We start from the raw sequence: 23,530 nt of genomic DNA on the forward strand, positions 1-23,530 counted from the left end.
TTTGTGTGTTCCTTTGGAGATGCTACCATTTGGCCTATTTCAGTACAATGGGATTCAAAAAGTCTAACTGTAGGTACTGAAATAAGGCATCTCACCTGGAAGCAGAGTTTCCCAAGTGTTGGGATGTGGACACCTGCAGAGGGTGATTAACCAAATGTGAGATGAACCCTCTCTGGTACTTTCTCTCCCTTAATGCTGGCTATAGGTGAAACCCTTCATTTAGTAGGAAAGGCTTGATATGCATAGTGAATGGAAATCTATCAGTTGTGTAATGCAGAGTGCTCTGCTAGTGCACTGTAACACATAACATCTTAGTGTATTTTTTTCTCTATTTTTGCAATACGTTGATATATTTGCAGCAATATTACAAAATTATTATTTATCTTTGTATTGACATGGTACCTATGAAAATTATCCATGGATCAGGGTCTCATTGTATAAGATGTTATGCGAACAGACCCGAAGGACGGTCTGAAAGAGCTTTCAATATGAGGATAAAATAAGAGTCACCAGGTGGATATCAGCAGATTGATGAGAGAAAAAAGAAGGAGTACAAGGTGAAAATGTGATAGGTATTAGCTACAACACACCAGCTTCCTAACTGTTGGCAGGTCTCTGATATATTCTTTTTTTTTTCTCCCCCGTTTGTATGTATTATAGTGTTAGCTATTCTGAGTGCCTTTAATCATTTTGAAAGTGGAAAAATATTTTCCAGATAGAATCTGAATAGAATTAACTTTAAGGGGAATTAAGAATTGCTCTTCTTGATACATTGGCTGCTTTAGCTGTAATAGAAATCGAAGGAATACCTCATGCAAACATGTGCGTGCTATTTTGCTTTGCTTGTTTTTACTGCATCACTCAGGTATTGAATGGAAATATTCAAAGTTAGCTCTCTCCTTATTCAAGTAGAGCTGACAATTGCTGCTGTCAAACAGCAAATGCATCTTGGATCATGTATTTACAGTGCCTAACAATATATGAGTTTTCGGTATGACTGGGTGTTTTGATGACACCTTGTCTAGCTAGAGCTTTCTTGTCTGGTCTGCAAAATAGAGAAAATTACCTTTCCTGATGTTTCATCTAACTAAAATTGCATGATTTAATGATACTAGTGGCTTGCTGGACCTCCAAGCTGAATAGCTCCCCATTTGTGTTTGAGTCCACAGTTTTTCATCCTTAACAACCAAAAAAGCTGGAGAAAACATGCTAAAAATGTTTCTGATAAGTAATTTTATAGAGAAATTAAGGTTCCAGGAAGAATTACTTAAGATTTCAGTTATCTTTCTGGCTGTCTTTCAAATTTTAGTGAAGTTTGGCATTAATTAGTGGTTATTAGCAAGGTAGAGATGAAGTTAGTGACATCATTCTTCCAGTAATATTGTTTCAAATAGATGTTTTTATGAAATAACAGGTGTTTAATCTTCAGTAACTTTAGGGTGTTTGGTTGGGGTTTTTTTTCCCCTTGAGAATAAATTGTAGAATATTTTCTACAGTGCCTGGAAAATGCTTAGAAAGGTTTCCTGTTTATACCTGGTAGAGGTATTTGAAAGAGAATACAAAGCACAAGGCATGTGTTAAATGAAGTAGTCTTTATTGCATCGAATACTGTTCAGTGCAGGAATTAGAGAAGGCTTAGAAATATTCAGGCTAATATTTTTAATGGTTGCTTGAAGTTAAGCTCCTTAATCCATATTTGGCTTTTAAGTGAGCTGAACTGTTTTTTAAAGTAGCATGCAGCTTTCAATTCTCATCAATTTGCGATTTATTAGCTGGGTAATCACCACCATCCTATATAGATCCATTCAGTCCAGTAGAATTAGATGTCTGTCAGCATGAATCTCAGAAGGGTTTTGCAGAGCCTGGGCCCTGAAGTGTTTGATATTTGTATGCCTGCTGCAAATATATAACTTGGAGGAAAGAAAGAAAAAAGCCCAAACTCCCGTACAGTGCTGTGAGATGTGATATATCAATGCTTAAATACAAGGAGCCAGTGAATAGAGTAGGAATGTATATGGATACTTCTTTTATTTACTAGTCTGCTCTGTTTTGTCACAGCTGCGGAAGGCGGTAATGGATCATATATCGGATTCATTCTTGGAGACCAATGTCCCATTACTGGTTCTCATTGAGGCTGCAAAAAGCGGTAATGAGAAAGAAGTGAAGGAGTATGCTCAGGTCTTCCGTGAACACGCCAACAAGTTAGTTGAGGTAAGTGACCTTATTGATGCAGCTAGATTTCCATCTTGCCTCTCTTGGAGAGGAAAGAAAAATATATACTGCTTGAAATGTTAGAGGCAGCATTTCTGTAATACAGCTTTCAGGAGTTTGGGTCAACTTTATCCCAGCAATTGCAGAACAAAAGCCTGGGTGGCTGGCAGAAGGAAGTATGTGCTGTATTTTAGTTGTTCATTAAAGCAATCGAGCATGTTAAAGATGGTATTTTCAATATTTTTTCAAGAGTCATGAGCAACAAGAAGTAAATTTCAGTTCAGCTTTACTAACAGAACAATAGATCCTAATCTCTATTAAGTAAAAAGCCAAATAAGTGCTTCATGATGCTCTATCTGGTGCTGGCCAAAGGGTACTCTAGACTTCAGAGCTTGTCAGCCTGAATTAAAATAGGGAAAAGGACATACAGACAAGTCATAGCCTTAAGAGCATATTTACTCTTTAAAGGTCTGTATTAAACACACACACACATATATTGTCTTTCTGAAGAGATGTACTGTGTAAAGTTGAGAAATGATAATTTTGAGTCATCAGGGATGATATTGACATAGCTCTGTTCTACCGTAAGGAGTATAAATTGAAACCTGGATGCTCATTTAATAGACTTTTAATAAAATAATGATAATGTTCATCTCTGTTTGCCCTTTTTAACAGATCAAGAGCTATGAGAAACACTTGTATTTTTGGAAGACAAATATAGCTCAGTGATTTGCTTAAGATTATTACGTGGCATTATTGACTTCTCTGTACTAGCATTTTGAAGAGTATGTACCCTCTTTGCAACATCCTTTCTTGGTAGCCATGACACATGTTCAGCAGAGGAAAATGGTATTAGGGAACTACTGATGTGACTATACGTTTGAATGGCTTCTGTGCTGAAATCAAGCATTGTCCTAGCTCTCTAGTGCCTGAGCTGAAGCAAGGAGTAAGGGTTTCTTGTATGCTATTGACTAAAGCTAGACAGTTCCCTGACAAAATATGTCGGGTGGTGGTGGTGGTGCTATTTTTAGTGGGAATAAGGTGCTGTTCTGGAGCATCTCACTCTGCCCAGGTACAAACAGAGAGTCAAGGTACCTCAGTCAGGGTCTGGAAGTCAGGTTTTTGCTATAGTACTTGACTTGTAGGCACCTAAAGGTAGGTCCAGGGGTTTAAAAGCTCAGGATGGATTTTGTACAATACTGACTACAGTAAGGTTTATTACTGTTATCTGCAAGAGGAGCACTGGAGTGTCAGTGACTTTTCCAGTCCTGACCCCTCTGTATTATGTAAAGATTTGTTACTGCCACCTGGTGACTGGAACTGTGGCAATGGAAAAGGAAGTAGCCAGCAGGTATAATAAAGGGGGGGGGGGGGGGGGGGGGGGGGGGGGGGCGGGGCGGGGAACCAAACAGAAAACCCCTCCAAAATGTTCAGTTATAGTGTAGTGGTAGTTACAGCTGTACCCTTATACATAATATACAATGGACGTATGTGGTTAGTATTATAGCAGTCCCCTCCACTGATTTGCAACAGTGTTGCAATTACAGGTCTAACAGCATGATTAAAAAGTTAAAAATAACTCTACGGTTTTTTTATAAAAACATATCTATTTTAGATATATAGATATATTTTATAGATCTTTTAAAAAAGCTAATAAGAGGTAATAACATAAAAGGAAGAAAAATACCTTTTAAAAGCTATAGTAAAAAAAAAAAATCACTGCCCCCAGAAAAATACCCACAAACACCATCAACTGGCAGAAAACCAACAGGAGGGTGGGGTAGTTATCTAGCTTTGGTTTTACAAGCCTAACATTATATTAGACTTGTATTTTAGATCAAACTAGCATTTGGTTACTGATTTTGAACATTATGTGGTCATCTTTAGGTAATCCACCAATAAAACAGTGATGATAGTAACAATGGCCTTGTTGGCCCTAATAGCTAGTACTTTTATTCCATTTAGGTTGTTCCATATTATTAGAAGCAGATCCTTACCTGATTCTTGTATGTCTCTGACGTCTCGTACTAGCCTGTGGGTCCATCCTTACTCTTTTCCAAGAATGGGTTCTTTTAGATGGATCTTAGGCTTTTATTTGTAAGGATTCTTTTTGTTCTGGGTAATAAAATATCTTGAAGAATTTAATTTCTAGTGCAAGTGGAATTTTGAAACCCAACTTTCAGGTTCATCAGACTGCACAAGAAAATAAATATTTGGAATAGATTTATGTCCCTTGTACACTAGATTTTGCACTTAAAATAGTTTCATCATTTTTACTTAATGTTGCACAATGTATCTAAGCAGATGGGCTTCTATGGTTTTGTGGGTCAAGTATTTTGCAAATAGTAAAATGTTGTTTAAAGATGAGCCATAATCAAGTGACTATGAAATGTGAGATCCTTTCCCAGGCACAGGGCCAGAATTGCTTGCTAATATATGCAAACACAGTTCCACTGAAGTATGTGGAGTTGCACTTGCTTATGTTAGAGGAAATTGGCACTGCAAATCCAATACTGTGAAAACTCTATCATACTAATTATTAATTTTAAAATCAGAATCTGAATTTCTTGGATGTCCTACCAAGCTCAATATAAAGTCTATCAAAAGGTCAAGAAAAATAACCCATGTTTTAATACTTATTTATGTAAAAGCTACATTTGCCATTCTGAGAAAAAAAATGCATTTCTTGATAACTGATGAATATAAATGGCAAAATTTTCTTGGCATAGCCAATACATTTTCAAAAATATATATGCTGTAATAATGAGGGTTATGGAAGTTAACTTTCTTTTATAGTCTATATTGCATAATACTAAAATCTTCTCTTAGGAGCTGTTTTCATTATTGGTGTAATTTCCTTTCTTTGCCTCTTATCATAACATTTTGTCTTCTGCTTTTCATCTGACTTGCTATGATATGCCTCACTCAAGAATAATAACAACAAGGTGAATTCTCATTTTTCTACACATTCACTGACAACAAGTTTTGTCTATGGGTTATGTTGGAAACACAGAGTAAGGTGTCATCCCATGAAACCTGAGGCCCCTTATCTGTGATACATATATTTAGAAGCCTTGTTGTCTCAGGCTAAATAAGATAACAATAAATTAAAACAGGATTTAGATGGTACTGTGTCAGGCTAGGATACCTAACTCCTTTTCTTCAAATCATATTTCAGCAGTCATCTCTCAACTTTCCTGCCTTCTGAAACTGAAGTTAGAGAAGTGATGGTGCCTTTCCAGGTCATGATCTTTACCTCATGAATCCCTTAAAAAAATTATCACTAGTGATTGAAAGTCAGTAAATACCTGAGTTGTATTACCAGCTTCAAATGTGACCTTGGGAAGTCAGTTAACTTCTGTATCCAGGCACCTTTATTTGTAGTGTAAGGTTAATGACAGATAGTTCTAACACCTACCACAAAAAGGCACTTCACTGATAGATCAGCTCAGATTTATTCAATTCATCTATCAAAGCACTGTATGGCAGCTAATTAATTATTTTTTATTATTCTGTTTAGTAAAGCTTCCTTGGTTTAACTGTTAGTCCCCTTCCCTTAGACTGTTTCTTGCAAAACTGAATTATTAAATCCAACCAGTTTTCCTGGGAGATGAAATTCAGCATCCAGTAAACTTCAGAGCCATGATAGCAAACTCTATAGTTGCTTTCAGCAGGAAACAACACCGTGTTTAAAGAACGGTGAAAATTCAGATCATAGGGCCTTGTAGTTAAATTAATGCATTGGATCAGGCTTTCCAGCCTCACAAGGATGGAGAAATGTCCAAGAGACTTCTACTAATGACTTAAGTTTCTGTGGGGGTGGAGAGGTGCATCGGGGGTGTATTTTTAAGGAAAGACTTCACCGTGTGGTGATCAGTGAACTACAAAAGTTAAATCCAGTTGTGTTATTCTTCCCTGAAACTTAGCTCCAACAAAACTGGAATTAAGAGGATTTTTGTTCTTTAGCATGAACTGATACAGCACCACATTTGAAACAGCAAAAAATAATCTTTTGAAAAGACAGTACCTTACCAATTTTGCATTAATTACTTTTTATGAAGAATTCTCCTGAGCCTACATGAATCTATCAGTTTCATCTCACACAAACTTAAAGATTTTTGGAGAAACACAAAATAATCAAAGTTATCTTCTAAGAACACTTAGCTAGTGGAAAAGAACTGTGTTAAGCAATGGTTTATGGTGATTAAAAATTGATATAGTGCAAGCAAATCAATAGTATCACAAGTCTGGATAATAATTTGTAGAAGATGACACCTAACAGCAACATTTCTGTTTCTGTTTTATAGTCTCTTTGTCCACTAGACTTGCAGGAGTCTCTATTAACTTCCCTGACCATGTAATTGGAAGAGGATACTGGGGTTACTTTTGAGAGTTTAGGGGTTTGACTTTTTTTCTTTTACAATGTCAATTGGGAAAAAAAAGTTAGTGTTTGATCTTCTTTATAAGACACAATGCAGGGCTACCCATCATTTTCCCAGATGGTATTATTTGTAGCTCCCTAATTCAGACTGATTGAATCATAAGTGTGGAATGAAGGCAGGAGGGAAAAAAAAAACTACTAGTGTGCACAGTACACAAACAAGCACTTGGACCTGCTCAGTGACCCCTGCTTACTTGATTTGGTAATGACCGGGGGGGAAAGTGTGAAAGAAAATTTTGCTATGGTGGTCAACACTGAGTTTAATCTAGTTTTGCATCAGCTGTAACAGAACTAATATCCAACCCAGTATTTTTTCATTCCTGAAATATCTCTCAGAAAGGCTCACAGAGCATTTGGTTCGTAAGAAATGCAAAGCTAGACTTTCTCTTAGGGAGTGAAGATCTTCTGTGTAAATCTGCAACGCGCTTGACATCGATGGAGCTCTGACAGTTTGCAGCATGGCGCTCTAGCTCACTTTCAGGAGGTACTAGTGATCTTTGTAAGGAATATATAACAATGTTTGGGGTTTGCTTTTGTAAATATTGTATAAGTTCATGAACTGAGTTGGATTTTCATTTAAGACAGACAAAACCCAGAGTAACAAGCCTACGAGGAAAAAATTTGGCTTGTTTATTTCTTCAACTTTACTTCAAGGAACAAAGAGTGTTCCTACTGATATATTTCACAAATGCTGTCCATACTTGAAATGTTCTATTCTTTTTTATTTAAGTGCACAACACTGTGTTATCAGAGTATACAACTAGCTGCTTGCTTCTGGTAATGAAGAAAAAGTGTCAATATTCTTTCATAGCTTCTGTATCCATCTTCTGTCGTGAAAAATGTATACATTCCTGGGTTTCCTCCTACAAATTGGTCAGTTTTTATTCTTGTATTTTTCTTTTAGTTGACATTAAGCTAGATAAGAAATAATATTTAGAAAATAGAAATCCTTGCTTCTAATCAAGGAGTGTTAAGGTCATAGATTAGTTTAATTTAAGCCCTTCAAGTTGAGAGATTTTATTTGAAATTAAAGCTGTGGGCTACCTCTGTGTCCTAGTGTTTCATCTGCTCATTTTAGTTTTAATTTCCATCTCAGACCTTTCTTCCCTGCATGGGCAACAGATGTTCTTAATTCCTAGTAAACATCATGAGCATATAGGTGATAGCTAAAACCATGAGTCCAATTATCTGCAATGAGAGCATGAAAATGTTGAACTCGTTGCATTTATTTCTTTTGAGTCCCTGCTGCAGCTGGGTCTAGTTAGTCCATGTCTTCACCTTGCAGATACATATGTCTTTGAGACAAAGTGAACTCAGAGTATCTCAGGATAAAGCTGTCTGGTAATGCTATGTCATTGGTGAGCTCTGTATGCTGGCTTTTTTGCTTACATTAACCACTGGATATTGGTAGTCTGCTGGGATCCATGCCAGTTTCATCTGCTTTCTAGATTAAGGCTGAAATGAAATCAAATAGCCTTATAGAAAAGGCGAGGCACAGAATCAACTGTTGGTTTGTGACTTTTTGAGCCTCTTGTGTACCTGTCCCTGAAGAAGATGGTTGTTAAAGGAATTAGATAACCAATGTCTACGTTTTCAAGATTGTTTTCAGCCAAAAAACGTCTCTGCCTTCAGGCAATATGGGTCCACCACTGAGGCTTGCAAAGTCTGCTGTAGGAAGAAGCAGTTGCAGAACCTGCCTGTGATATGAAGGTTGCATCATTAGCAGGGAAACATGGATTGAATTAAACAATCTGGCAGTGGAGAACTTGGCTGCAGCAGATGCTGAAAACCCTGGATGCTGATCCCTCAACATCTGCCCTTAGCAGGTTTCTGGTGAAACCCTGTGATCCAGTGTGGCTGAAAAGCGAGGAGCTTACTTATCTCACGGCTACCTGGGCAATGCAGTTCCGTTTCCAGAATTTCTTCCCACTAATAAACACCTGAGTACACTAGCACACCAGCACTCACACACTTCTTCACTTTTTTTGCTTTCATTTTTTATCATATCTGTTCTTTGTATACTCTATTAGTTATTTTCATGAGAAATACCTGATCTTCTCCTTGCAGAAAAAATTTATTCCTGGTAATTTCCCAGTATTTTCCAGTTAGCTGCTTATTTTGTTTTAAAGATAACTAACTTTTAACCGTGCTTATTTACAGCCTCTGTAAAAGAGATAAAATCTTTTTTACAAAAAATTACTCCCTTTTTAATCACTGAGTAATTTTTAAAAAATATTTTTCTCATGAATATCCCCTGCTTAGCTAGGGACTCACTTCTCCAGTCTGATCATGCCACTGTCCTATGTGATTCACATGGTACAATTTCCCAAAATAAGATGACTCCTACAGACTCTAGTATCCACTTATGTCTACTATCTCATAGCAGTCTATGTGATTTAAATCTTGTTAATAATATAAGCAAGAGCTCTTGGTATCATTTTAGTTAATTGATTACATAAATTATGGATTTAGCTCTTCCTAACCAGTTGTTTGAATTTGTAACTTTAGTACACTAAGATGCTATACAATGCCTAGGCTGGAAATCATCCTCTCACTCTTCCATAAGAAGAGGTCCTTTGAAAGGAGTAAAAATGTAGAGCCTGTTAGTGCAAGGGGCCCTCTGGAACCTGAATGTCTTTTTTACTTTGAACTTAACCCCTTCTGTCAGACGTGATTATTATTTACAGACATGTCATCTTTTCCATCAGGAAAGAGATGAAAGGAAGTGGAAGCTCCTGAGACAGATACCAGCCTTCCTCAATTATTCACTCATCAATGAGTTGTTATCAGAGGCATTGCTCTGAAATTGTCAGCATGAATGCATGGCACCCATGTGATGACACAATATAAAGCTCCCAGCTGCATGGCTGCTCCATCCACTCTGTTTAGCAGCTAAAAATCAATACTGGCAGGTGTGTAGTTTACCTACTTTTGGTTTCTTTTAGGCTTGGGTGAGTTTTTTTAATATTTCTTTTTACTAGGCAGGAAATATGAAAGTCTGTTTGCTTAGCAGATGAAATTTATTATCGGCATTTTGCACTGACCAACCTATTAGTTTTTTGGCGACATGGAAGAAAGTGATCTTTTGCACCACCACCACCCCACCCCCCACCCCCCAATGGATTGTGATTGGAAGGGGGAAGTTCATCAAGTGGTATTAACCTCTGAGAGAGGTTAATAAAAGAAGATGGTAACTGCCTGTCCTTCTGATAGTCATATGATTCGCCTTGCGTTATTCATGTGTCAGTCAGCACAGCATCACTTATGAGACTCCCTTTTCCTCTCCCATTGACTGTTCTTTCTAGCAACCGGAAGAAGGATTTGTTAGAACAGGTATGTCAGTCTGTAATAAGCTGTAAAGTTGGAGTTAAAAGGCCCAAAGTTTAATTTGAGCAAACCTGTCTCTTTGGACTAAAATAGTTAGCATATATTAGGTAGAAATACAAGTAGTTCCATAGCTGACTTGTCTTTCAACCTTTTTAAGATGTAGTAAGTGCACTGGATAAGTTTTCAAGATGAATCCAGAGCAAGGCTCTTTTATTAGTGTTGCCCTCAAGACTTGTGTTTTTAATATTCAGGATGGCTTATGTCCATTAACTTCTTCATGTCTTAATTTCATTTGACTGTCCTCAATGTGTTGTATAATGCAGACATCTTTCCTACTTCCGATTGCCAGTTGTGGGGATCTGAAGAGAATATGTGCTTTTGAAGACAGGGAGAATGAGATACTTGGTATGTTATTTATTCAAAGGTGATATTTTCTAGACAGCCCCACCTACCTACCCCCATTCTTTATTTTAACTCTCATATTCTATTTTGTAAAGTGTTTTATTTGTGTCTCTGATAACAAGCCATAACCAAAACTGATGCTTTTCTCAATATTTTTTTTAAAAGGCTGCTTTGACCTATATTCTAGAAGCTGTATGTTTAGATTAATTTTTGCTACTTAAGACACATTAACATTTTACTACTATGTAAAATGTTTAGCATCTTGGCCTCTGTTCTGTGAGGTATTAACATGGTTATATTTCAGTCAGTGAATATTAAGAACTGTGCTTTTTACATATGCATCTGAGGTTTGACTGTAAGAAAGGAGTTTAATCAAATAATCTGTCTTGGAGCATGAAATTTAAGAGAAGTAAGGGGAATGGTGGGGAATAAAAGAAAGGATGAAATACACAAAACTATGCTGGTATTCCAAACTCACAACAAAGTAGGAAATAAAGCAAACAGCTTATATTACTATAGAGAAAGGGAATTCTGTCATCCACAATTGAGCCATTTCCAGCATGCAGGACAGAGAGAGGCTAGAACTATTTAAGAAGCCAAAAAGTTCAATACAAGCAGTAAGAACTTCTGAGGAAACTGAAAAGATCGTTTACAAGAAAATAGTCAGAAATAAAGGAAAACATTCAGACATGCTAAAAAAATTCAGCAGAAGATGTTCAAGGAAAAGCCATGTCAAAGAGTTGAGGACAGAATGTCATCTTTAGTGATGAAGTTTTGAACTGATGTAAAAGAAGAAATTGTAATCAAGAAATCTCATAATTTGAAACAAAAGTTGTAGCAGCTTTGATTTTAACAAAGATTGCAATCAAGATATATGTGCAAAATTTCAAATATAGACCCTTGAGCAATCATGTTTATTAACCCAGAACAAAGTATGCAAATGCTAAAATTATCTTCTCCAAATACTAGTATCATAGTTGTACAACAACTAGAGTTGTACAGGAGTTGTCTGTGTTGCTTTGATGTATGTAATGCATTGGTCATAGTGTATCTTACCCTGTTTTTTTTTCCCTGTATCCCATTAGCTAGATTCTAACAAGTGTGGTGGTTATGATGATGTCCCCTTCATAGGTATATCCTACTGCTTCTACTAGTGTCCAGGCTGTAGCTGCTTAGTTGGAAGTGCATTAATGTCAAAATAATCCTTCTTGCCTAAATGTTGCTTGTCAGAGATGCTGTCTGTGTTGGTTTTTCAAAGTTCCTGTGCCAGGGGGTACACTGGGAACTTTGCAACAAACTGTGTTTAGTGGCACCCACATATCACTTCCCTTGGTATACTTACAAGGCATTGCAGTGTTTATTATTTAGGAAGACCAAAACTCCTCCATCCCAATTTTTGATTAGAAACCTTTCACTGATACCTAATCCATAATCAGTTGTGCCAAGTAACTTCAACAGTGAATTCCCCTCAGTACCAAGGTTTATTACTCTATCTGTACTCTAAAATAGGTATTTCATATATTTTAGCCCTTACAATTTGTTCCACATCTCATCTGCACCTTTGTTAAGCAGGACCTTTCTTATAATAAATCTGTTCTCCACATAGATACTTGCAAGTTTTGATCCAACAACTCCCAAAATTTAGGCTGTTAAATGAGATCCTTTGGTCTCTTCCTATAAGTTTGGTGGGGGTTTTTTTGTTGTTGTTTGGTTGGGTTTTTTTGTTTTGGTTTGGTTTTGGGGGTTTTTGGGGTTTTGTTGTTTTTTTTTTCCTAAAAAAGTTTAATTACCTGTGTGACTCATGTTCATACCACCTGTTTTTCCAGCAGTTTCACTCCTATGTCTATGTACAAACATAAAATGTCCTATTTCTTCTTAGCATGTGCTAGGCAGAAGTAATACCTGTAGGCATGGTGTTTTGTGGCTTTACTGGAATGAAAATATCTTGTCACATCAATATGTTTTATGTGTTTTCCTGGAATTCCAGGTACTTTCAGTAATGAAGTGCACCTTTTGCCATTTTGGATAAGTTCAGTAACTGTTGTTACTGTGGTTTTGCACCTATAGTCTAAACTTTGGATGGCCTGTGTGGCTTTAAAATGTTTTTCTATCAAAATAGATCCTTGTGATGACCAGAAATGTTAGATAAGCCACATGTTTTTCTTCCCCAGGATAGCTGTTATTTGGTCAAAGTTTACATCGCTTGCTGGAAGCTTTTGCTACAGCATCGCATTTGTGAAATGGTAACAGAAATCAGGGGGATGCTATGAATGGACACAGAGCAGGCTGTGAGAAATAATAGTCTGGGAGGGCTGTTGGGGGAAGAGAAGATTTTAGGGTGAATTATCAGGGAAGTTATTTATGTGCCCTTGTAATGCTGCTGCTGAATGCCAAATATATATGGGACTAGATCTTTTTTCTTCTTTTTTTTTTTTGTTTAGTTTACTTATGATTTTTTTGCTTATTGACAACCCATGGATTCAACAAGAAAATTCAACATTTCATGTAGATACTGATCTAGAAAGTAAATATTCACAGTCATAATTTTCCTAGGTAAAAACTTGAGCTTAGTTATGAGGGAAAAGAGACACTGGAAAATCTGTAGTGCTGCAGCCCTGGTATGACTTGTTAGATAAATACAAGAGTAATCTCATTCAAAAATATCTAGATATTACTGAGTAAAATATTATAATCCTGATAACCAGTTTCCTTAGTGTTTGAAATTTTATTTTATAATTTAATTTGGAGATAAATTTCCAAAGAAAAAACAAACACCTCACTACTCTCTTACAATAACATTTTAACTACTGTGTGGATCATGTTTCTGTAGAAAAATCTTGATGATAATAAAGGAAGACTGTCTTCATGGCTTAGCATGAAAAGTAATTGGCTTTATTGCTTTATTTCCAATCTTGGACTTCTGAAAATCAAACAAAATAATTAAGTGGATTTTTTTCAAAATTCCAGAAAGTTTTTCCTGTGGCCTCAGAGCAGGCATGAGAGACTTCAGCCTGAAGACAACTTCTTAAGAAACTTCTAAGGAGCTGAGAAAAGGATTTTAGCGTGAAAGTGTAATCTCAACAGTAAGTTTAGTTTCACAGTACACAGGTTATAAAACTTGTGTTTTCGTGATCCTGAAGTGCTTCCAGGACTTCAAAAGTTCAGGAAAAGGACTTCTGTAAGATTTAGTCTCTTTACAACACATTATGCTTGAAAAGCACAAGATAGAGAAGGGAGGAGAAGTCAAGATTTTATCAGTGCCCATATTTCTTGCAGTCAAAAGGACTGAGGGTTAGAGGTCCTGCTTCTAAGAGATGAGTGACTTACAGGCTAGTGATATCACCCTAATGTCTGGGTCGTTATACCTAGATAAGAAAGTCAAGTTATTGCTTTATAATGAGACCCTTTTATCGTAGAGCCAAAAATGGTGGTGCTACATGTCTCCTTGTAGTGCACAGTTCCATAGTTGTACCCTCTGCGGTACCTAGTAGATGACTGAAGTTTTTCTTTTCCTTGTAATGAAAATAATTACAGTTCTTTCCCATAGATATGCAGAGTGTGTAGCAGATCAGCTGTTACCTTTCCAACACACAGTGTGTGCTGTTCTATATTTTAAAAGGATTTGGAAATTTTACTGTGCCCAAGGAAACAGTTAAGAACAGCCCTAAGAACTTAAACCACTGTTTGTGGCATGACTGAAAAGTCCCATAGATATGTTTTTGTTGCAAAAATTGCTATTGCCACAATGTCAGAAGGAAGATGAAGCCACCCAGCAATGTATATTAGCAAAAGAACAAGGAAATTAAAAACAGAAGTTTTTAGATAATGAGAAAGAAGCAACAATAATACCTTATTTGACTCTGACTGTAACTTCCTCAGCCAGATAATGATTCTAGTTGGGATGCCACTACAGCTGAGTAGAGTTGAAAAGAGTTGAGGTTTTTGTGTTATCCCTCTCAGATAATAACAATATCAAAGGCCATCCCTTTGTTTGGTAAATTTGTTGCTTTAAGTTATAAAAATTCAAATATACACAAGAAATGGCAGGAAAAGCTGCTACTGACCACTGCTTTTACAATATTTTATAATATTAAACCTCTAATCATAGTACTGGAACTAATCACTGAGTTACTTTGACATCCACTGGCTTAAAGGAAGTCAAACACTTAAATAACACGAGTAGGAAGTTGTAACGTTTCACATTCACAGTCTGTATAAGAGAAAGCAAGAGAAGATGAAATTTTGTATCTTGGGTTGCACACAGATATCTCAATATTACTGTAATCTTTGCCCATTTCATTGAATAATGGCAAATGGATAGGATGAATAGATCACTGGCAACCTTACACAAAAAGGTTATTCATCAGTGCAAAATATTAATTATACTAATTCCTAACACGTGATTTTCAAATGCCTAACAGGTAAAAACACTAAGACCATAAATTTTGCAGTCAGTCTTTTATTTACTGTCTGCTCAATTAAAAACTGAGCTTAATGAATCTCTCAAATGTACTATAATATTCTAGCATTCATTATTCCCCCCACTCCTCCATACCAGGTAAAAAAATATCTATCTTTTTTTTTTTTTTCCTCCTCTCCATCCCTATTTGGATCAGAGAGGAACTTCTGAGTCACACCATATATTTTCATTTCTGAAAGTCGCTGATAGCAGTTTTGCCATCTGAAATGATGTACAGAGAATGAGATGGCAAAAAGCCAGGAAGCAGCAGGAGCTCTGGAGAGCAATGTGCAAGTACAGCTTTACCTAAGTCTTTACCTTACATCTTTCTGTCTTTGCCATTTTCTGCAGAAGTTAACTTCTTTCTCACCCATATCATGGCCAAAAATCATCTTTTACTGTAGTTTTATTTTCAGTGAAACTCAGAATTCTGCTGAGAAATTGGCATCTCTTTCCCCATTTATGAATTGCCTGATTTGCAAATGAATGAGGTGTTATCTAAATATATCCACAATTGGTAACAACCATTAGGATGATTCATCATTTTTATACATTAGAGTTGCAAATACAAAAACTTCTTCCCCAATATTTTTGCTGAATATGATCCTACTCCTTGCCTTTACCTGCCTTTTTTACCTTTGTAAAGAGTCTTTTAGAGAAGAATGATTTCCCAGCTCTTCAAAGCAGAATAATAGCAACTTTTATTCCTTCTCATTTTGTAATCTTTAACACAAAAATGTTTGACATTTTTGAAACCATAAGTAAATGTGTACAACCAGATGCTTGCTCATTGTAAAATGTAAGTCTCCTTCCATCTTCACAGGCACAATGCCAGTCTCCATCAGCCAGGTGTAAATCCAAGGCTTCTAACTTGACTGAACTTAGAACCATGACCACTCAGGTTGTCTCAGGATTTGGGTGATGCTTTTAGTGCTCAAAAGCACCAAAAGTCTGTCTTACATCAGATTATTTTTTTCCTTTGTTGTTGAACTCAAAATGCTTTTTTAATTTAATTGTTAATATTATCTCCACTTTGTAGGTGACGTCCTAGAAGGTGAAATGCTTTGGGCAGAATCTATTAGTGGACCTGTGGCAGATCTGGAAAAAGAATCTGACAACTGTGATTTCTATCAGTGTTTTTTCAGTGAGGCTTTCACACTCATTGTTCCAGTTTCTAGGTCGGGGGTCCTCAAACTTTTTAACCAGGGGGCCGGCGCGCGGATGCAGTGGCAGGCAGTCATCTGCGGCTGCTTGGTTTCCCCCCCCAACCCCCAGCGGGGGGGGGGGTGTCTGTAAATACCGGGGGCCGGATTGAGGACCCTGGGGGCTGTATCTGGCCTGCGGGCCGTAGTTTGAGGACCCCTGCTCTAGATTTTAACCATACTATCTTTTGATTTTGGTTGTCTTTTTATTTACATATCACTTAAAATAGTAAACTAGTTACAAGTGAGCAAAAACCTTCAAGCATTTAGAAGCCATTAGGTACAGCCTACGCTTTACTATATATAAGCCAGTGAAAGTAAACATAGTATACATCCAGGATTAATTTTAAATAGCTAGAGCCTTTCTAACATACAAGATGAAATTCTTTTTGCCAACTTTTGCCTTAGACAAATCTTTTAGCCTTTTAGATGGCTACTGTCTATACCCTCTGGATCATCTTGTAAGAGAGGTGTATTTCCAAAAGGTGTTTTTCACTATCTCAAGGCAGGTCTATCAGTCAAAATACATGGGCTGCATTGACTCTGAAAATACCTTTCCCTCTTGTGCAACATTGTAGGGATCCTAGAAAATTAGGTGGCAATAAATGCCTTTTAGATAGCTAATGATGAGCTGAGTTACATAAGGTGAACCTCTATCCGTAACGAAAGAAGTCGTATCTGTGTGAAAGATTTTTACCGCAGAAGTCACTGCTATTGCCTGTGGTGTAGTTCTAATTCTGCCCTCAGTTACTTGCAGCGAGGATGGTATGTTGTAATTACCTTCTTGTGAAAGCCTAGAATGCTTCATTCCCATTGAATCCTTCCCTTGTAATAACACTATAATATCAAGTCTCTCTGAAAGTGAGACAACCAGTGGCACATGTGTCTAAAGGGAGCATAAACATTTCCCACCTCATGCAGGTTGAAGAGATGTTTCTCTAATATTTTCCTTTAAGCTGCAGCAAAAGAATAATATCCTGCAGCCACTCCCTGTGGTCGGTTGAATCTTAACCTGTTTGAGCTTTCTGAGCTTATTTTAGTCTGCAGTGTCTGTCAAAGATTCTCCTGTTTCCATCTTATGTATGTTGAAAGCTATCTTGGCATGTAAATGTAACACAACAGATGGGAAACAGTACAATTGGCTGACCTCTGCTTTCAGCATTTAAATAGCTAAACTGGTTTTATTACCTTTAAAAAAAAACAACAAAAAAAAACCCCCAAACCGAACAACAACAACAAAACCCAAAACAAACCCAAACAAACAAAAAAACTTGCAAGAACTTATACTGTGGGCCTAGTTAACACGTGCCAGTTGCAATCCTGTAACTGCAGTAGATTAAGAGGTCGGCTTCATAATGTTTTCATGGGATTGAAAGATACTTCCATTGATTTTAATGAGAACCATAGGGATGAGATGCCTAGAAATCTTTCCTCTGAGTAAAACAAGGAAGCTAAAATAACATTGGTAGTAGTGCACACGGACCTCATGAGTGTGTGTTTCCAAAGTCATACTCTTACTTTTCAGTATCATTTAAAAGATGCTGAGGACAAAGAGGGCTTGCAACATTGGGAAGTAAAAAATTGTGCTTAAAAGTGGTCAACACGCTTCATCTTAGAACTGTCACTTTCATGGGAAGGTTTTCCTTTTGGTATTATTTTTCTGGTTCTTTCAGTTCCTGATGCCCCCTTTTCTCCTGTTATTTACCCTCCTTTCGGGCTGAATTGTAACACCATTGGCTACCACTCTAAACCTTCAGCAGGCCAGGTTTTATTTTCTGCCAGAGAAATCCTGGATGAGCTCAAGAACACCATTGCAAAACTCAATACCATCCTGTCAGGAAAAAATAAATGCTATAAATGTATAGATCTATTACAATGTGAAAATCAGAGGACCTTAGTTATTAAAAAGCAGGTTAAAAGGACACTCCCCTCATATACCTTGTCTTCTGACAGAAGGAGAAAGATGTCCTTAGCATTTTTACCCTTTGTCAACTCTTTTTTTTTTTTTTTTTTTTTTTTTTTTTTATCTTTAGAGCTGAATATTGTTATACCTTCTCATGTCAAGGATTCTTTTTTCATACATGAATTGGGACTCCATCCGTCCAGTTCCTACCCCATTTGTCAGGCTGAAGTGTGGATTCAAAGTGCCTTTGAATGAACTCACACTCTGGCAAACACTGACTGGGGTTTCAAATATTACCAAAAAATGACATAATCAAATCAATGGACATATAATAAAAAGTGTTTGACACATTCTTTACAAATGTGAAATATTTATGGAATACTTTTTTTGAAAAAAGTCTGACTGAGATAACACAGCAACATATTTGAATACTCACTGCCTTTGGGCAGCTGTGAGTAGGTCATGTGCTTTGTAGAAGGGCCTTTGAATCTGATTTTTTTCAATTCTACCAACCACAAATGTTGTACACGTAGTTACAGCTGTAACTGTAACCGTACTATAATCTGATGGCATAGACATGGTAAAACTGATCTTCCTTTACCAGATATGAGCACAATGTTTAAGTCTATTTCTAGATGGCTTAATTTTTCCCCCTAGTGTTTTCAAAATAAAAGGACAGAATAACTTCATGCAATTAAATAACAAATTTATCTTTCATAGCAGTTATTATAGTAGGGAGGCAGAAATCTGTATTTTTACTTACCGATGCTGTTCTCTGCAGCTTTTGCTGCATGGGTTTTTGTACTTGTTTTTATTCTTCCTGCTTGCCCTTTTCTTCAGTAACATAATAAATAAAAACAAGCTCTTGTGTGTCCTTCTTAAAATCCTATACTGTAATTATGTCATTTTTGTTGTAATATTGATTTGGGGAAAGTATAGCCCATCTGTATTTCTGCAAATAAAGAAATGGAAATCTGAATCTTACAAGAGGGAGTTATTTAATCTTTATTGAAATGATTTGTAGAAGGCTTGCAGAAGAGAGAAATAAAGAAGTATTGTGATTTGAAATATTTTAATTTTAAAAGAAACTTTATTACAAAGTTGAGAATATATATGTATATTACATAAATAATCATCTTCAAGACGTTCCTGTGATCAAATTAAATTCCATGTTTGTACCTCATTCTGCAACTCTGTCATACTTACATGATAATTATCTGTCATACTTACATGATAATTATCATCATTATTGTTTCATCATGATGTCTGTTTAAAAGACCCTTTCACTGTGTTAGAAGACATTTAGGGCAGAATTTTCTTGAATTCTTCTTATAGGATGTATGAGATCCTGCACTTATGAGGACAGCAGAATACTTGCTACAAAGGGGCAGGAGGCTGATTGTCAAGTAAGGAGGAAAAAGAAAAAAAAAAAACAACCAAAGTATTAACAGGTTGAAAATCCTGCTTATAGGCTGAATGTTACAGAAATGAAGTACAAGAAAGACCACCAAGAATGGTAAAACATTAGATCAAATTCTCTAAATATCCACAATCTAATTGCTAATTCCAGTCTGATTTCTAATCTGTAAATTCCAGAAACTTTCAACATCTAGATCAAAGAGCTATTTGGAAGGTGATTCCAGAATTTTATTCCCACAATGATCATAAATCTTCTCATTTAATTTGAAAATCTTATCAGCATTTGAAGCTTTACTTATGTTTTCCTCCCAAGCACTTATCTCAAATGCATTTGTAAAACACTATTGTAGCTTCCTCTAATACCCTATTTCCCCAGCCTTCATAGAAACTCTTTGTACTTGTGTGGTTCATGCTGCTCCTTTTATACATATGGCTGTTCTAAGTGAAGTTTATGCTAACAATTTAATATATTTTCTTAAATTATCACTATTGATTTTTTCTTCTTCAGCATCTTTATCTGCTCCTGTATCTTGGACGCTTTATCTCTCTCTGATCTAGTCTGTTTAGTCTTTAAATTGATTTCACAAGTATGGCTTTTATGGTAGATTATAATCGTTGTTTGTAATCTGTCAAAGTTGTTACAATTCCTTGTGATTGAGCAGGCAATATAATTTCTATTTCTGCTTAATCTTTTCCGTGCTCTGCATTTTCTTGGTCTGATGGACATTGAGGTAATCCACGTTCCTTTGGCAGCTCCTCAGAGAGTTAAGTCAAAGCCTTTTGGTGTCATAGATACATCTGTAATGCTGAATAAAAGAGGATCAGAGAGCTAATGCAGGAGCTGAGATCATTCAGTGGGATTCTCTTCTTTAACAATATAGACATAGCAGAACACCTCTTTCTTAAAGGAACCGTTTACAACCCTTGTTACATGAGTGGCTTACGTTTTAAGACAGGAAGGATCTGTCAGAATACACATATATAATCTAAAGGGACAGAGAGACAATGTTTAATCATTTGTGGAAATCACTTTGTGACTGGAGACTGCTGAGACCATTCTTGAAAAGAAAAGCTCCTTCCTAGAATACTGTGTGTTGAAGTCTTTACAGGCAGAATGATGATAATGACAGTAGCAAATTATACTTAATCTGAACTTTTTTTTTTTTCCCACCTCATCTTTTGGGTCTGTCATTTAAAGTATTTTATAACATATTGACATGTATTTTGTCATGTCAGTACCCTGAAAAATCTTGGAAATCCGTAACATTTCTGCGAGGCTCAAACTCTCAGGAAATTGATGATATTTTTTTGATAAATATACTTACATCCAAAGTGTGTGACTATATGAGGTTGAAAAATGGCAGGATGGTGCAGAAAAATGTCAGTTCTGTGAAAGATTGGTAGAAATTTTCAATTAAAAGGGCTCGGTTGAAAAATAAGACAGCTCATCAAATTTTGTAGGTGATGCCAGACACTAATCTAAACAGTAAGAGAATAGGCTTGATAATAAAGGGTAAAGCTTGTAGGTGGCAGGTAAAAGTAGTGGGGTTAGTTGCACAGTAACAGGTGGAGCCATTCTGGAGCTGATGCAGTAAATCCCTACAGCTGAACATAGTCTTCTGAACCCTCCAAACAAGTACACATCGGGGATGTTAAATACAGAGATGGACACTGTGTAATTATGGATTTTAGTTATTCTGGGAAAACCTGGAATGAGAGTGAAGCTTTGTGAAATTTCTCATATGACTGCTTTCCCACTAAGAAATGCAGTTTTAGGCCAACATAAACTGTTTGTGAAAGATTACTGAATTTGGCCCATAGTAATATACTAGGTGTCAACCTGAGACAATTTTTTGTGATTATTTTTCATTGCTGCCATTGAACAGAAAAAAATATTATTTAAACAGCTCTAGGTTTTGGCACACATTTTACATACAGATAGTCTGTCTGGCACAGTTTTTGTATTTTTATTCTTTTATTATGAAAGAATTTTCCTGAATCTGTCATATATGTTTATAATAAATCTTGACCCTCACCCATGTATATATTCTACTTGACTAACAGTAATGATCTGGAGGAAAGATACCAGGATAAATTAATTTATAAATAATACTTTTTGAAATTGTGTGGGAATTCTCATATATTTTAGAAACTTGCTTGTGTTTCCTGCAGTACTGTGTAATATTAAACATAATTCCCTGACTAAGGCATTAGTCAGCTGGACCTATTTTACTCAATCCCCCTCATTTTCGTTTAGTTAATATATTCTTCATTTCCTTCCTTAAGCTGAAATGAGAAATTGCCAGGGATTTTTTGTAAACAGCTGATATACTCTATTATAAAAGCCACCAAACTTTTCTGGAAAGACAAAAAATTATTAGTTGTGACTGATCAAAAATTGCATATAGATATTAAAGAAAACAAAACTGATCTCAACGCTATTTAATGCATTGGTTAGGGGGAAAAATACTATAACGGGATGATATGATCTTGGTAATTTCTTGATGTAAACTTTTTTTTTTTAAGGCGTTCAGTGAACCACAATTGGGCAGGAGCAAAAAATACATTAATAGGAAACAATTTACAGTGTTTCGTGTCCTTTGTTTATCTGTCTTTTTACTTGGAAGTCTATGGACTGAGATGTCTGTATCTATTTTTTGACATAAAAGGGAAATCATGTAAAGATGTATGTTGAAGGAATTGGATTATCTTTATTTTTCAAAAAAAGTAAGCTAATGTTATAGTGATAGAAAAAGTATATGTATTAGTATTTCTAAACCCTGTACCAGTTTTGTGCAGGATACTATACTCTAGACATAAAGGATTACATGTAATTACTGTCTTTAAACTCAGTTTAACTAACTGTTGGAGAAATACACCAATAAACAGATGCTGATATTTTTTTTTCCTTTTTTGAAGCATAAAATGAATGGGTAGGATTGCTTTGATTTTTCAAGAACTAGAACTAGAAATTCCTTGCATTAGCATTTTCAACTGCTTTAGTCAGAGTGTTACCAAAGGATGACTGTGTTTTGTTTAAAACTCCATTTGAAGGAGGTTCTGAATTATGTGTAATAAACTGTATTTGCATTCAGAACAAAACCTTCATTTGCTATTCACTGAATCTTAAAGGTTTTACTGCATAGTGTTAAAACTTTCGTACAGAGACAGCAAGTATAAGTGCTTTATAGCCTGGTGGTCTGTGCATCGTCTACAGAGGTTAAAGCTGTGGGTTTGTGCAGCTTCAGGTGAGGAATGGAAATGGTCCTAGATGTCTAAAAATTAAGTTGTTGTACAAAGATGAGAATATATTAACTCTTCTTCTCAATGTATTTCAAAATCAAGGAGACACCACTGCTGTTGGGAAGGTGGAATGGGAGAGGACATACATTCTCTCCTCCTGGAAAGTGTTATCAGCTGTGAGCCTTTGGTGCAGAGATTTTTATTTTTTTTTCCCTTGGTTTACTCATTTGTGCTATGAAAGCAAAACTAGCTTGAGGTTCTGTAAAGTTGGTTTCTTATAGATTGCTCGGAGATGTTGAAACCAGTTTTTCACCACCATTGCAGAGTGAAAAACCTTAGTGTTCCTTTGGTTACAGAAACAATAGTAGCCTAGCTGCAATCTGAGAGGCTAAGAATAGTTTTCTCTATTTTGTCAAATAAATTCATAAAGATGAAGAAAAGTGAGTATCTTTTGGGTACACAAGATTTTAGGCAGCTACAGCAACTGCGTTTCAAAGTTTTAATATTATAGATAGAAGCCTAGCGCTCCCTGCTCCTCCCTTCTGAATTTGCATAGCCCTTCATAACCATCTAACATTTGGACTAACTCAGGAAAAATAATGTAGTAGCAAAAACTGTGATACTTATTGTCTCTGGTTCATCTTTGTCAGTACTTTTTTTTTTTTTTTTTTTTTCAGACAAAGATAAATTCCCTGTAAAGCAGAGTTGGAGCATCACTGATAAGTTAAAATGTTCTCCAAATTTAGACCAGTTAATTGTACATTATCTACCTTTTTACAGCGGACTTGAGGTTTTAGCTTGTTAAGGAAGAAAACTGCTTGATAGCAGCAGCTGTGTTATCAGTGAGTATTAAGGAAGATGATTATTTTAGTTAATTTGAAAACAGCCTGTGTGCCAGCAATCTAGAGAAGAAACATCTAGTT

At 36.2% G+C, this 23,530-nt stretch overlaps 1 protein-coding gene across 2 annotated transcripts in view; it reads left to right on the forward strand.

Annotated features, from left to right (window-relative positions):
- The window catches only part of CTNNA2 (catenin alpha 2), a 515,013-nt gene that overhangs the window by 405,715 nt on the left and 85,768 nt on the right, over window positions 1–23,530 (forward strand). For both annotated transcript variants that reach the window (XM_055698149.1, XM_055698157.1), the window contains exon 9: window positions 2,059–2,211. In XM_055698149.1, the coding sequence (XP_055554124.1) occupies window positions 2,059–2,211 (153 nt within the window). The remainder of the gene's footprint in view (window positions 1–2,058; window positions 2,212–23,530) is intronic.

Source organism: Falco cherrug, chromosome 1 (assembly GCF_023634085.1).
Source record: "Falco cherrug isolate bFalChe1 chromosome 1, bFalChe1.pri, whole genome shotgun sequence".
NCBI lineage: Eukaryota > Metazoa > Chordata > Aves > Falconiformes > Falconidae > Falco > Falco cherrug.